The 13,592-nt window shown below is 50.4% G+C and overlaps 1 protein-coding gene across 1 annotated transcript in view; it reads left to right on the plus strand.

Moving 5' to 3' along the window:
* The first annotated feature begins 8,250 nt into the window (after positions 1–8,250).
* ADAMTS15 (ADAM metallopeptidase with thrombospondin type 1 motif 15) overlaps positions 8,251–13,592 on the plus strand; it is a 29,287-nt gene continuing 23,945 nt past the window's right edge. Inside the window, exon 1 of the mRNA XM_024195043.2 lies at positions 8,251–9,514. Coding sequence (XP_024050811.1) covers positions 8,549–9,514 — 966 coding nt within the window. The 5' untranslated portion in view covers positions 8,251–8,548. The remainder of the gene's footprint in view (positions 9,515–13,592) is intronic.

Genomic DNA, 13,592 nt, shown 5'->3' on the forward strand with positions numbered 1-13,592 from the left:
GAACTCTTCCTCACTTCAACTCTAGCTCATCCTCAGGCCTTTTATATAGCCCCAGTGCCTTCTCTGAAGCCCAATTGGGAGGCAGCTGCCCAGTCACAGGTACACTGGACAGCACTCTCTCTTAAAGGGCCAGTTGTGCCATTGGTGCCAACTGGCAAAGGGCTCATTGTTTTTCACAAGCAACTCCTGTCTCAGACCTGACAAACTCGCTACACCTAATACACCACTTTCATGGTATTTATCCATGAAGGGTAGCATGTGAGGGTTTTCCTGAAAGCTTGTAATTTTTGAATACTCCTAATCACTGTGAGATGAGTGTAGGGGTAATATTTAGGGAATAATGTAACTATGCCTTGTGGTCTTGGAGTAAAAGCTAGTCACCAGGGAATCATGTGTCTTGGGGAGAGCCCATTCCAGTGGGAGGGAGTTGGCACCCCTCCTCTGGTGATGTAATGCAAGGCTCAATTGTCTACCCTTGCCCCATCACAGAACAGTGAATGGAAAACCGTCAAAGACAACTGCAAACAATCAAACCCACTTGGAGGTAAAAAGGAACATTACAATAGACAGGGATGGCCCTGCCTGTGAATAAAGACAAAAGATGGATTTGGTATATCGCAGGGTGGAGAAAGACACCCTGCATCCATTCACTGAGGAGGTATCTTGCTGAGTTTTGCGTGAAAGATTGGGTCCTGGCTCCGTGGGGCTAGCAAGCACTGCAAAAGACGTAACTTTGGGGTGAGGATCTACTTTGCTGGGTAGGAAGGGTGACTATTAGGAAGTATAGGCTCTAGTTTGAGTTATCTGATTTTGTTTTGAGTATATCTATGTGTTTGCAGCATGCACATTTGTTTCAGCTGGAGTCTCTGTTTTTTCTTAAACAAAATTTCCTCTTGTTTCACTAGAACTGAACGCGCCTGCTGTGTGTGGGATAGGAGCAGTGGGCTGAGGGAAAACTGGTTAACAGGGGTACACTGCTCCTTTGGGAACAGGGGATCTGGGATGTCTGTGGGTGTCCAGTGGTCAGGGGCTAGATACCACAGGGGGACACTTTGAAGGGACTCGGAGGCTGGGCAGGTTCAGAGGTGGGTGCTTAAGCAGTTGACAGGTTGGCTGTATTAGGGAGCTGACACCCAGCTGGCATAGCCAAGACCATTGGACTGGAGGAGGTGGCAACTCGATGACTCCCTGCCCCGGGTGCTCTGAGAAGCGTCGCACCAGTCACCCTATGACAGGTGGTAAACCCTGGGGGGAGTGGGGGAAGCAGGGGGAAAGGAGAGGTATTTAAACTAAAGGACAATGTTGGCACAAGAACAAACAAATGGGGTAAACTGGCCAGGAAGAAACTGAGGCTGGAAATTAGAAGCAGGTTTCTAACCATCAGAGGGAGGCTCTGGCACAGCCTCCCAATGGAAGTAGTCAGAGTAAACAATCGAACTAGCTTTAAATTGGAGCTTGCTAAGTTTATGAGCAGGCTTCCATGATAGGGTTGCCTGTGATAGCAGGGGATGGGCATCTGTGACCAAATAGGTCCCTCCCAGTCCGATATTCAAGCCCTCATTCAAGCCTATTGGGATGCTATGGCCAGAAACCAGTGCCGGACACTTGGAGGAGAGGAAGGTGATCAGGAACAGTCAACATGGATTCACCAAGGGCAAGTCATGCCTGACCAACCTGATTGCCTTCTACGATGAGATAACTGGCTCTGTGGATATGGGGAAAGCAGTGGATGTGATATACCTTGACTTTAGCAAAGCTTTTGATATGGTGTCCCACAGTATTCTTGCCAGCAAGTTAAAGAAGTATGGATTGGATGAATGGACTATAAGGTGGATAGAAAGCTGGCTAGATCGTCGGGCTCAATGGGTAGTGATCAATGGCTCGATGTCTAGTTGGCAGCCGGTATCAAGCGGAGTGCCCCAGGGGTCAGTCCTGGGGCTGGTTTTGTTCAACATCTTCATTAATGATCTGGAGGATGGGATGAATTGCACCCTCAGCAAGTTCGCGGATGACACTAAGCTGGGGGGAGAGGTAGATACGCTGGAGGGTAGGGATAGGGTCCAGAGGGACCTAGACAAATTGGAGGATTGGGCCAAAAGAAATCTGATGAGTTTCAACAAGGACAAGTGCAGAGTCCTGCACTTAGGACGGAAGAATCTCATGCACTGCTACAGGCTGGGGACCGATTGACTAAGCAGCAGTTCTACAGAAAGGGACCTGGGGATTACAGTGGATGAGAAGCTGGATATGAGTCAGCAGTGTGCCCTTGTTGCCAAGAAGGTTAACCGCATATTGGGCTGCATTAGTAGGAGCATTGCCAGCAGATCGAGGGAAGTGATTATTCCCCTCTATTCGGCACTGGTGAGGCCACATCTGGAGTATTGTGTCCAGTTTTGGGCCCCGCACTACAGAAAGGATGTGGACAAATTGGAGAGAGTCCAGCGGAGAGCAATGAAAATGATTATGTGGCTGGGGCACACAGGGGTGGCTCTATGTTTTTTGCCGCCCCAAGCACGGCAGTCAGGCGGCCTTCGGCGGCGTGCCTGCGGGGGATCTGCTGGTCCCGCGCCTTCGGCGTACCTGCCACCGAATTGGCGCCGAAACCGTGGGACCGGCAGACCTCTCGCAGGCATGCCGCCAAACGCTGCCGGACTGCTGCCCTCACAGCAACCAGCACGCTGCCCCCCGTGGCTTGCCGCCCCAGGCACTGGTGCCTGGAGCCGCCCCTGGGGCACATGGCCAATGAGGAGAGGCTGAGGGAACTGGGCTTATTTAGGTGCAGAAGAGAAGGGTGAGGGGGGATTTGATAGCAGCCTTCAACTATCTGAAGGGTAGAAAAAGGATGGAGCTAAGCTGTTCTCAGTGTGCCAGATGACAGAACAAGGAGCAATGGTCTCAAGTTGCAGTGTGGGAGGTCTAGGTTGGATATTAGGAAACACTATTTCACTAGGAGGGTGGTGAAGCACTGGAATGGGTTATCTAGGGAGGTGGTGGAATCTCCATCCTTAGAGGTTTTTAAGGCCTGGCTTGACAAAGCCCTGGCTGGGATGATTTAGCTGGGGATTGGTCCTGCTTTGAGCAGGGGGTTGGACTAGATGACCTCCTGAGGTCCCTTCCAACCCTGATATTCTATGATTCTATGACACTAGCCCGGTCCATCCCAAGTTTGACGCACAGGGGAAAAAACAGGAGTTGAGTTGCATGTTAAAATAACAGGGTTTTGTTTTCTTTAGACTTGTGGCCATTAGAATAAACAGAGTGGGAGGGTTAGATTAGAGCAAAAAAAAGTCAAGTTCAAAAGGCCCATGTGCTCTGCTTGGGAGCGTTGAGTCATGGATTCCGGCTGGGCTTTCTGATCTGTGAGGATCCCCAGCAGCTGAGCCATGGTGAGAGAGAACTGGGTTATGAGTTGCCCCTCCATTCCTGCTGCCAGAGGAAGGGATCACGTAGTGGGATAATTCCCTGTATGTCAAAGGAATGAAGACCAATGAGATGAAAAGGCTGATTTTTAAAGGGTGGCATCCCCTCGGCTTCTGTTCCCTGCCCGTATGGCTGAATCACACTGTATCATTCTTCACTGAGCAAAGGCCTCAGAATCCAGCTTACGTAGGACTTAACTTGTACCTTGTCCTGGCCCTCTGCACCAGTGCGAATTTCACCCACGGTGCATTCTGCATCCAAATGGGATGTGTGACATTAGTCTCCAGATAAGGGACATCCCTTCAGATACCAGGGGACCAGCCAATGATGTGGAGAGTTGTCCACCACCCCCGTGCAGTGTCGGTGTCAGATTGGGAGGTCTGACCTGAATGGGAGTAGCCAGGTCAGCTCAGTGGAGCTGATTACTATTTATATTGCAGTCATGCCTACAGGAGTCAGGTCAGGGCTCCATGGTGCCAGGTGCTGTACAATACTGAGCTGCAAAGTTCAGCTCTGGAGTTCAACCCCTCCCCACAGGGGTGTCCCGTTCCCAAAGGTTTATTTCGGTCCATTGTAGCGCGAGGGGCCCAGTGCCACATTCAGATCTGAATTCAGATTCTGAGCATCCCTGGACTTTGAGAGTGTTTGGATCCAGGAGTTTGGTTCAGGCTCATCTCTGCAGCATTGGGTCCTCAGAAGCCAGATCCCCTGTCGCGTCTTGAGTTGCTCATACTTAAGCCTGGCCTTTGCCTCTTGCACATTCATTAACTGTGCTTCTGAGTCCATCTCAAAACACGTCCACATCAGGGCACACAGAGTCTGATGTGTTATCAGGTGCAGTGTGAGATTCTCTGAGGGGTTCCCTCCTCCGCTCATTACTTTCTGACTGCAGCATGCAAAAGAGAAACCTTGGATAAGAACCCAAGTTTACCAGGCTATCAGCATGCAGGCAGGACTCTGTTTAGCTGGGTTAAATTCGAAAGGTCTGACATGAAACATGAAGTATGAATTCCCAGCTGAACCCAAGTTACTGCTGAGTTTTGGCTGGTGTACAAACGGAGTTTGATTCATTAAAGTCACTGAGTTCATTAGCTAAAATTATGGGTTCATCGAGTCTGATTTTTGGGTCACAAGTTCAGCTGGAAGGTAGTTTATGGGGTGACCTGATGGTGAATCCAGTCAGTGGTGAGATCCTGGTGCTAGGACAGGCAGGACTGCAGGCCAGGAAGCTCACACTCTCCCTTAGGCAGCACTGTTGGTTTATATTTTGGAAATGCATAAAATTCTTCTGCTACCATCACTTCCATGCCAAATCCTTTAAATCACATCAAAACCACCATGTCTACAAGACCAGCTTAATTTACCATTAAATCAACTCGGTGGAGTAAAAACAAGCCTTTGCTTTGAATACGTGACTTATGTATAAGCAGCTAACTGTAGAGCATTATTTAAATGCACGTGTCTAATTCAAGCATAAAACCATTTAGCATGGAATGAGAGAAGCCAAAGATGGAAAAAACCTATTTGGTCACCTTGTGCACCCCTCCCGATCAGTACGGGATTGTTCCACGCAGTATGATCGCCAGTGCTTTGGCAGCTGACAAAGACACTATAGGACCAGATTCTCAAAGGATCAGTGGAAATTAGGAGCTTAAATACATTTGAGGCTCTTACACTCCCGCAGACACCATTCCATACATCTATTGACACTACTCCAGTTCAGCAAGGCACAGGAGCAAGTACACGACTTTAAGCATCATTAAAGTCAAGGAGACTCCTTGTGTGCTTAAGCACCTTGCTGAATCAAAGCCAATGTGCTCATTGCTGTAATAGCTTCATTATTATTATTACTCCCAAAGACTCCAATCAGGATCAGGGCCCCATTGTGCTCTGTTCCACAGAGAGTAACAGGTCTTCACTACAGGGGGGAGTCGATTTAAGATACGCAAATTCAGCTACGCGAATAGCGTAGCTGAATTCGACGTATCGCAGCCGACTTACCTCACTGTAGGGACGGCGGCAAAATCGACCTCTGTGGCTTCCCGTCGACGGCGCTTACTCCCACCTTCGCTGGTGGAGTAAGAGCGTCGATTCGGGGATCGATTGTCACGTCCCAACGGGATGCGATAAATTGATCCCCGAGAGGTCGATTTCTACCCGCCGATTCAGGCGGGTAGTGTAGACCTAGCCTAAGAAACAGGTCTTGTTCCAAAGAGACTGCAGTTTAATGCAAGTCAAGAAGCAATAAACATGTAATTAACAATAGGAGGGAAGTGGGGAATGAGGTACTGGAATTACAAAGCCAGACAAATAGCCCAAGGATTGTATTGTCTCCCTTGCATTGGGACATGCCCAGAAAGTATGTGTGCTGAAGGTTTTGTTTGGGGCAGTTATTGTCAAAGGCACATAGGCTGAGATTTGCAAGACAGTGCAGGGGATTTAGCCGCACATCTCCTCTAACATTAAACCCTGTTCTGAAGATCCCAGGCGTCTTTACCATGGGCCAAATTCTGCCACCTTGATTCATTGGGCTAAATTGTGACTTGGACAGCACATCAATGCAGCAGAGAAGGAGGGAATAAGAGCCCTTATGCCCCAGGGCAACCCTGACCTTGAGCCTGAGTATATGAAAGTAAACAGGGCTAAGTGCTCAGGTGGGGTAAGATTTTCAAGCACTACGCATCCAATGTGCCAGGCTGCTTTGAAAATCCACCTACTGATTTTGGTGCCTAAATGAGAGCAGAGCTCTTCTGAAAATTCCAGCCTTTTCCCATCAAAGCAGGTGTGGCGGGAGGGGCATGGGTGGAGACTTAACCCCACCCTCTCCATTCATTGGTTGGTGCAGGTAAAAGTGTGTGTATTAACTGACTGTTGGTATAGGCCAGTAGCAAATTACTAGCCCCCAGGAGGCTGGTGGGGAGCAGAAGGGAATTGTGATGGGGGAGCAGGCAGGAAATTGTTTTCCCCTCCTGTGAGAATTTTCCAAATTAAAAAAAAAATTTCCTTGTCCAGAATTGGGTCAAAAATCAAAATCTTGAAAAATTTAATGAACCAACAAATTATTATTATTATTTTTTGTTTGGGCCAATTGAAATGTTTCCCTTTGATCATTTTGAAAGGTCTCATTTTGATTTTGCCCTTTTGTTCATTCTTAACTTTGTTTTTAGTAGAAATTAAGTGAAATTTCAAAAAGACAAAAGTCGGTTTGAACCATACAACCCAAAGTTTTTCCATTTGAAAAAGTCGAACTAGGACCTTGTTACAATTTCAAAACTTAATTTTTTTTCAACGCTTTTTCAAGTCAGGAAATTTCTCCACACTGAACTGGGCGACAGGGGATGGATCACTTAAGAATATAAGAACATAAGAACGGCCATACTGGGTCAGACCAAAGGTCCATCTAGCTCAGTAACCTGTCTTTCGACAGTGGCCAATGCCAGGTGCCCCAGAGGGAATGAACAGAACAGGTAATCACCAAGTGATCCATCCCATTTTTTTCCCATTCCCAGCTTCTGGCAAACAGAGGCTAGGGACACCATCCCTGTCCATCCTGGCTAATAGTCATTGATGGACCTATCCTCCATGAATTTATCTAGTTCTTTTTTGAACCCTGTTCTAGACTTGGCCTTCACAACATCCTCTGGCAAGGAGTTCCACAGGTTGACCCTGCGTTGTGTGAAAAAATACTTCCTTTTGTTTGTTTTAAACCTGCTGTCTATTAATTTCATTTGGTGATCCCTAGTTCTTGTGCTATGGGGTCACCAAATGAAACTAATAGGCAGCAGGTTTAAAACAAACAAAAGGATTACCTGTTCTGTTCATTCCCTCTGAAGCACCTGGCCACAATTGGAAGACAGGATACTGGGCTAGATGGATCTTTGGTCTGATGCAGTATGGCCGCTCTTATGTTCTCATGTTCTTTCCCTTTCCCCACCTGCAGTCTCAGATTCGAGAAATTGGTATTTTGGGGTGAAAAAAAAAACATTTTGTGGCAAAAATTCCAGCCAGTTCCAACTGCGATTCTAGGAGACAATATTCCTTCCTTGGGACATTCTTGGGGTGACACCATTATATGCTGTGTCCTTGTGAGGAACGCCAGCCCACTGATTTCAGTAGGATCAAAGGCATTATTCAGCGAGTGCCGGGGAGGCAAGCTTAGGCTGTGGCTCTGAGGGGCAGAACTCGGTGTAACACTAATTTTAAATCAAATCTCCAAACTGCCAGGGCAATGACAGAAAGCTTTCTTGTTTTAAAGAACCTTTTTTGCAACCAGTGGTCAGCAGTGAAGATTAATCGCTTCTCAGCAGGATAAAGCCAGCACTAATTAGGAGAAGGGAGACACAATGCAGCCTTTTTTGGACCCTCTAGTGCATTTCCTAGCGAGCCCTTTTACATAACATGCCCTTGGCACTTCTTCTTGAGCTGTCAACACTTCGGGAGGGTCAGAACACTAAGATCTCCTCTCAAAGCAGCCACAAACAAACACAATAATAAAGAAGGACAACAGACCCAGGGAAGGCAGGACTTTAATCAAAAACAACCCCCCTCCCCAAACAAATAAAAAAAAATCAAAGCTGCCAAAACAACCCCAAAGTGGAACAAAGTGCAAACCAGCTGCAGGGGAGGAGAAGGGGAGCAAAGGCCAAGAATAACACCAGCACACCAGCAACTCTAGCAGTTTGGTAACAAGCTGCTCTGCCTCTTTAAAAACTTGCAGCCCTGTGCAGTGATAATAGTATTTGGAGAGCTACAAGTGGCTGAGGGCAGGTCCAATAAGCGCCCTCAGCACCTCCCTTCTCCCCCCCCCCCAAGAACTCTGGTTACAAATCCTCGCTCTTTTGCCCATGACAGAAATGTATATAAACCCCCAGAAAAGCAGATGCACTTGACAAGACAGGTACGGGGGGCAGGGGCTGGGTAGCCCCTCCATGGGCGCTGGAGTTGGCGAGGCTGGTGCTGACAAGAGCGCGCTCCTGGGGTTCCTGACAGCTGGATTACCGGTGCGAGCGGGCTTAGGTGCAGGCTTTGATTGTTTCTTGCCCCCCTCGCATGCCTGGATCGAGCTGCTGCGGCTGCTGATCTGAAGCTGCCCCTCGCCTCGCCACCCCCTTCGGCAGCGCCTGGGATCATGCTGCTGCTGCTGGGCATCTCTGGGCTGTGCCTAGCTGTCCTGCCCTCGCTCTGCTCCCCCCTGGAGAGCGAGATCGTGACCCCGCTCCGCTTAGACCCGGACATCAATGGCCGGCAATATTTCAAAAGGGGCCCGGAGGAGCCCAGCCCCCAGGGGGTGATTTTCCAGATCACCGCTTTCCAGGAGGATTTCTACTTGAACCTGACTCCCGACGCGCAGTTCATTGCGCCCGCCTTCGCCATCCACTACCTGGGCGCATCCCCCAGCGCGGCCAGGGAGCGCCCCGACCTCAGGCACTGCTTCTACTCCGGAGATGTCAACTCCGACCGGGAATCCTTCGCAGCCCTCAGCCTCTGCGGGGGGCTCCGGGGGGCTTTCGGGTACCGAGGGGCTGAATATCTCATCAGCCCGCTCCGGAATGACACCGGGAACGGGGCGCTGAGGAACAGCCAGGGGGAGCACCTCTTGCAGCGCAGGAGCGCGCCTATCCAAGCCGGAGACCCCACCTCCAGGTGCGGCGTGGGCTCCAGCTTGAACCCGGCCATCCTGCAAGCTCTGGAGAAATACAAAGGCTCCCAGCAGCAGCGGAAGAAGCAGCTGAACGAGACCAGGCTGCCCAGGAAGAGCGGCCGCTCCAAGCGCTTCGTCTCCATCCCCAGGTACGTGGAGACGCTGGTGGTGGCGGACGAGTCCATGGTGAAGTTCCACGGGGCTGACTTGAAGCACTACCTGCTCACCCTCATGGCCACGGCGGCCAGGCTCTACAAGCACCCCAGCATCCTCAACCCCATCCACATCGCGGTGGTCAAGTTCCTGGTCATCGGCCAGGATGACAAGGGGCCCAAGGTCACCGGGAACGCGGCGCTCACCTTGCGGAACTTCTGCGCCTGGCAGAAGAAGTGGAACAAAGTGAGCGACAAGCACCCCGAGTACTGGGACACCGCCATCCTCTTCACCAAGCAGGTGGGTCTGGGGTCCGCGCGCAGGGAGGGGAGGCGTCGCAGGAGTGGGGGGCAGCGAGTCAGGCTTTCCTTCCCTGGCACTGGCTGGGACACGGCCCTTGGCCAAACGCAGCACTGCGCCCTTTCTGCAAAGTTGCCCCTTGCCCCCTCCTGCCAAAGCCCAATTCACTCCGGCGCGGATGGCGCAAAGCAAGCCCCGTTCCGCAGTCAACCCTGCAGCTGCTCAGGTGAGAGCTAGATTGTCCTAGCAAAGGCAGGCCGGGTTGAGGCATGCGCAAAAGCGCAGGCTGGATTTTGCAATAGTATTTCTATTCTGGTTGCTCTTGCCAATACGGTCCCGTCTCCCCCAGCTACAGCCTCCCAGAAAGCGCTGAGTGATGGGAACCACTAGCGTGGATTTCGCATTGAATCGGCGGGTGCGCCCCATGGCCAGTAGGAGGCGCTCTAATGATGACATGTAAGGCAGCTCAGGCTATTCCAGCGTGTGGATCTGGGTCATTAGCTTGATTCACAGTTCCAAAGGCAGGGGGAATGCTGAATAACAACCCTCCTCCCACACAGCCAGTTACAGATTGCTTCAAGGGCCCGAACTCGGGCTGGGAGGGCAAAGATGATGGTGAGGGCGGAGGGTCGAATTAGAACCATAGGGCAGCCCAGGGCTTCTGCTGGATGCATGGCATGCGTGGAATGCCTTCTGAACAACAGCCCAGAAAAATCACTGTCACAGGCTGAGTGCGGCCAGCAAACCGTTCACGGTCACTAATTTCTCCGTGGTGCATTTTCACCAGCCACCCGGCGCTTCCAGTTTGCAGGTATTTTATATCTGACAGGAAGGAGACCCCCCACGCCCAGCACTAGTATCTATCACAGCTCCTGAGTCTCTGATACAAAACAGCAGAGTTGGGGTCACACTGGGGCTCCCGACAGGGCACAGGAACTTGCTTCTCTTTGCAATCCGCTCGAGTCCATCTGAGGACAGCCTCAGAAGCAGAGCAAGCATCCGGCCCTGGTTTCCGAGCCTTCCTCCTCAGCTGGGAGTAGCTGGAAAGCTCAGGCCTGGAGCCGGTGCCGCGCATTGCACCTGCCAAAGAGAGAGCCTCTCCCAGCTTCACACTTCCTCTGACTCATTCGCTTGAAGAGCCCCATGAGAACCTGGAACTCTCTCTCCTCCATTGGTCCTGAGTGAATTTAGTGCTGGTGAAAGGTGTCAGAGCCCTGCAGGCTGGAGTCCTCTCTCTGTCCACAGAACAAGTACGGCACAGGCAGTAGTGGAGATGGCTTCCCCACAGCCCCTGCTCCTGTGGTCTGGAGGGAGACCCTCTGAGGCTCCGCTGAGAGATGGAAGCATTAGACTTGATGTGTTTCTTTCTCTTTGCCTCATTCAGTCCTTGGACTCAGCTGATGCCGCCAGCAATGGTGCCAATGTCAATGCTGTTTGGGATGATTATTTTGCCGCATGGTTAACTGTGCAATGGGAACAAGATCGAGAGCGGCAGCTCACTTGGCATGGGCCCCTAAACAGCCAGCAGATGGGAACGAGTGACTTTCAGTCACCGCCCGCTCGGACTGGATGCAAACAGATGACATGCTTCAAACTTCCTTGGAGAAACTCTGCCACACTCAGACAGCCTCTGGGCTCCTGACTGCCTTCAATCCCTGGGAGGAATCCCACTTCTCCCCATGGGAAATGCTTGCATGGGAAATATCAAGTTTGATATTTGCTCCTTAAAATACTCAGAATACTTCACCCCAACTCGTTAAAGCACTCTGGGCTTTGCACTCCCTTTCCCATGGCTGCTGTTTGCTGAATCACATCACATTGCTGCTCGGATGCTTATGTGTATATTGAAGCTTTCTCCTTTTTGCTACAGTGATGAGTGCTATCGACAGACTTAACTAATCACCTCCAATTACCTACCTGGGCCTTCAGACGGACATAGGCTAGATTGTACTCTCAGCTACCCCTCTGCAGTTCCTATACAGTGTGTAAACCGGGACAGAATCTGGCTCAGTGGACCAAATCCTCATCCTGTTGGTTGAAAGCAATGGGAACTTTGCCACTGGCTTCAGTGGGACCCGGATTTAGGTCAGTGACCGTGATACCGTGTGGCTATAGACATTAATGGGGTGAGATGTTACTTGCTGAATTTGGAAATCACCGACGGAAGATGTCAGGCAGGAGAAAGAGGCTACTCAGAAAGAGAGGAAGTGTCTACGAATACACGATATCATGGCAATCAGCTAGGGTGGGTTGGACAATAGGGAAAAAGCTCATAGAATAGTGACAGTGATTCTTCAATTCTCTTTTCTCTACCTCCCTGCCAACCTGCTCTCTTTATTCTGGGGAATTCGATTCCGGAGCGGAAGCTGTGGGGGCATTTCCGTAACTTGCATCCTAGTAAGGCACTCATGGAAGGAAAGGCTATTGATCACCACACGACTTAATGATCAACATGATATGAGCACCACAGACCTGTGACAACAACTAGCAACCTCTGATCTACCCTGGAATGGTAGCAACACAACCAGTGACAATTTCAGCGATGGAAATTCATCTCCTCAGACCACGTCCTTTAGCTGGACATGAATCTCTTTAAATGGGAACAAAGGCAGACGGCCTGATCCAAAGCCTGCTGAAGTCAACCGCTTCCACTGGGCTTTGCTTCAGGCCCTGCCTGGTTTCCGATTGTTGCAAGAACAGGCAGCATGTTGACACTGTCCCCTAATGGGCCAGATTCACCCCGGCATAAACCTGTTGAGGTCACTGGAGTTACACCAGGGATGAGTTTGGCCTTAAACATGCACGTGCTGTCACATTGGCTGCATTTTTTACGCATGACAAAACCGTCCATTCCTGAAACCCCAATGCAAGGGCACATGATCAACACAGACATCTGCCTTCCCTGAACTCGTCCATCTGTGGTCTCCTGGTACCCAAGAGTTTATCTCCCTGCCAAAAGGCTGTTACATAAACCCTTAACTTTTATTTCGTTTAAAGGCGAATTGATAGGCAGTTTCCAGTTGTAGTCAGCAAGTCGCTGATAGATGGAGTTGTCCTTTCTCAATCTGGCATCAGGCGCTCTCGCACAGCCTTGTTTTCTATGATGTCAGTTGCTCTGGATTGCGGATATGTCCTTGGTGGACTCATTCTGTGCATCTGGCCAATTCAGGTCTGCCAAGCAAGTGTGAGCAAGAGATCTCGATCTTCCCACTTTAGCTGGTGCTTGAATAAGGGGCCATTGGAGCATACGGCGTTAAGATGCACAGCTGCCCCTTGTGACTGCACCTACGGAATGGAGAATGGGTCTGCAAGCGGCGTCCGGTCACTTGGCTGCATTTACAACCCTCTGGAAACTGATGCTCTGCAGCTTTGTCCGGCTTGACATCTGCCAACGATGACCATGGAAGTTCTTAAAATATCGACAGTCGTTAAATGGCTGGCTTTGCCAAACAGCTGTTTCCTTTACTGCTGTGCACCAGAGGCAGGAGAGGGTATAGAATTCCATTACCCATGGACTCAAGGGTAGGGTAGGGAGCTTAGAAAACATGCAGCTGAGGAGGGAGGAAGTTCCATCCTCTGAGTGCTTGACACAACTGCTGCAAGGTTCCCTGCAGCCAACCTGCAAAGCATCTGGAAAGACACGGATTATGAATCACTGGGGAGGCGGCCAAGCCTGGAAGGAGAAATCCAATGGGGCAGCAGTGAGTGGTTGCATAATCCTGAGTTGCTTTAGGGGGGACAAGGAGAAAGCTGAGTATCATATGGGATTATGGACCCCACGGGAGATGGGACCACAGTCGCCATGCTTGGCTGGTGAGAGGCAATTGCTCGGGCCCTACGCGGAGATGGTGGCTTCTCTGTCGAGCCTGCCCAGTTGCGGCAATGACAGTTTGTGTAGGCTGTTCTCCAACACCCACACAATGGAGGGGGCTAGGAAAGTCTAGGAAGGGACGGAGAAGAAATACCCCTCCTTAGAAAGTGAACGCCCTCATGCACAGAGCTACCTACCTTAGAAAGGAGGAGGAGAGGGGGAATTCTTATTCTATACTCCATTAGCTCAGGACCTATTGGATTCAGA

The sequence above is a fragment of the Terrapene carolina genome, unplaced genomic scaffold (genome assembly GCF_002925995.2).
Source record: "Terrapene carolina triunguis isolate 2854851 unplaced genomic scaffold, T_m_triunguis-2.0 Scaffold374, whole genome shotgun sequence".
Taxonomy (NCBI): Eukaryota; Metazoa; Chordata; order Testudines; family Emydidae; genus Terrapene; species Terrapene triunguis.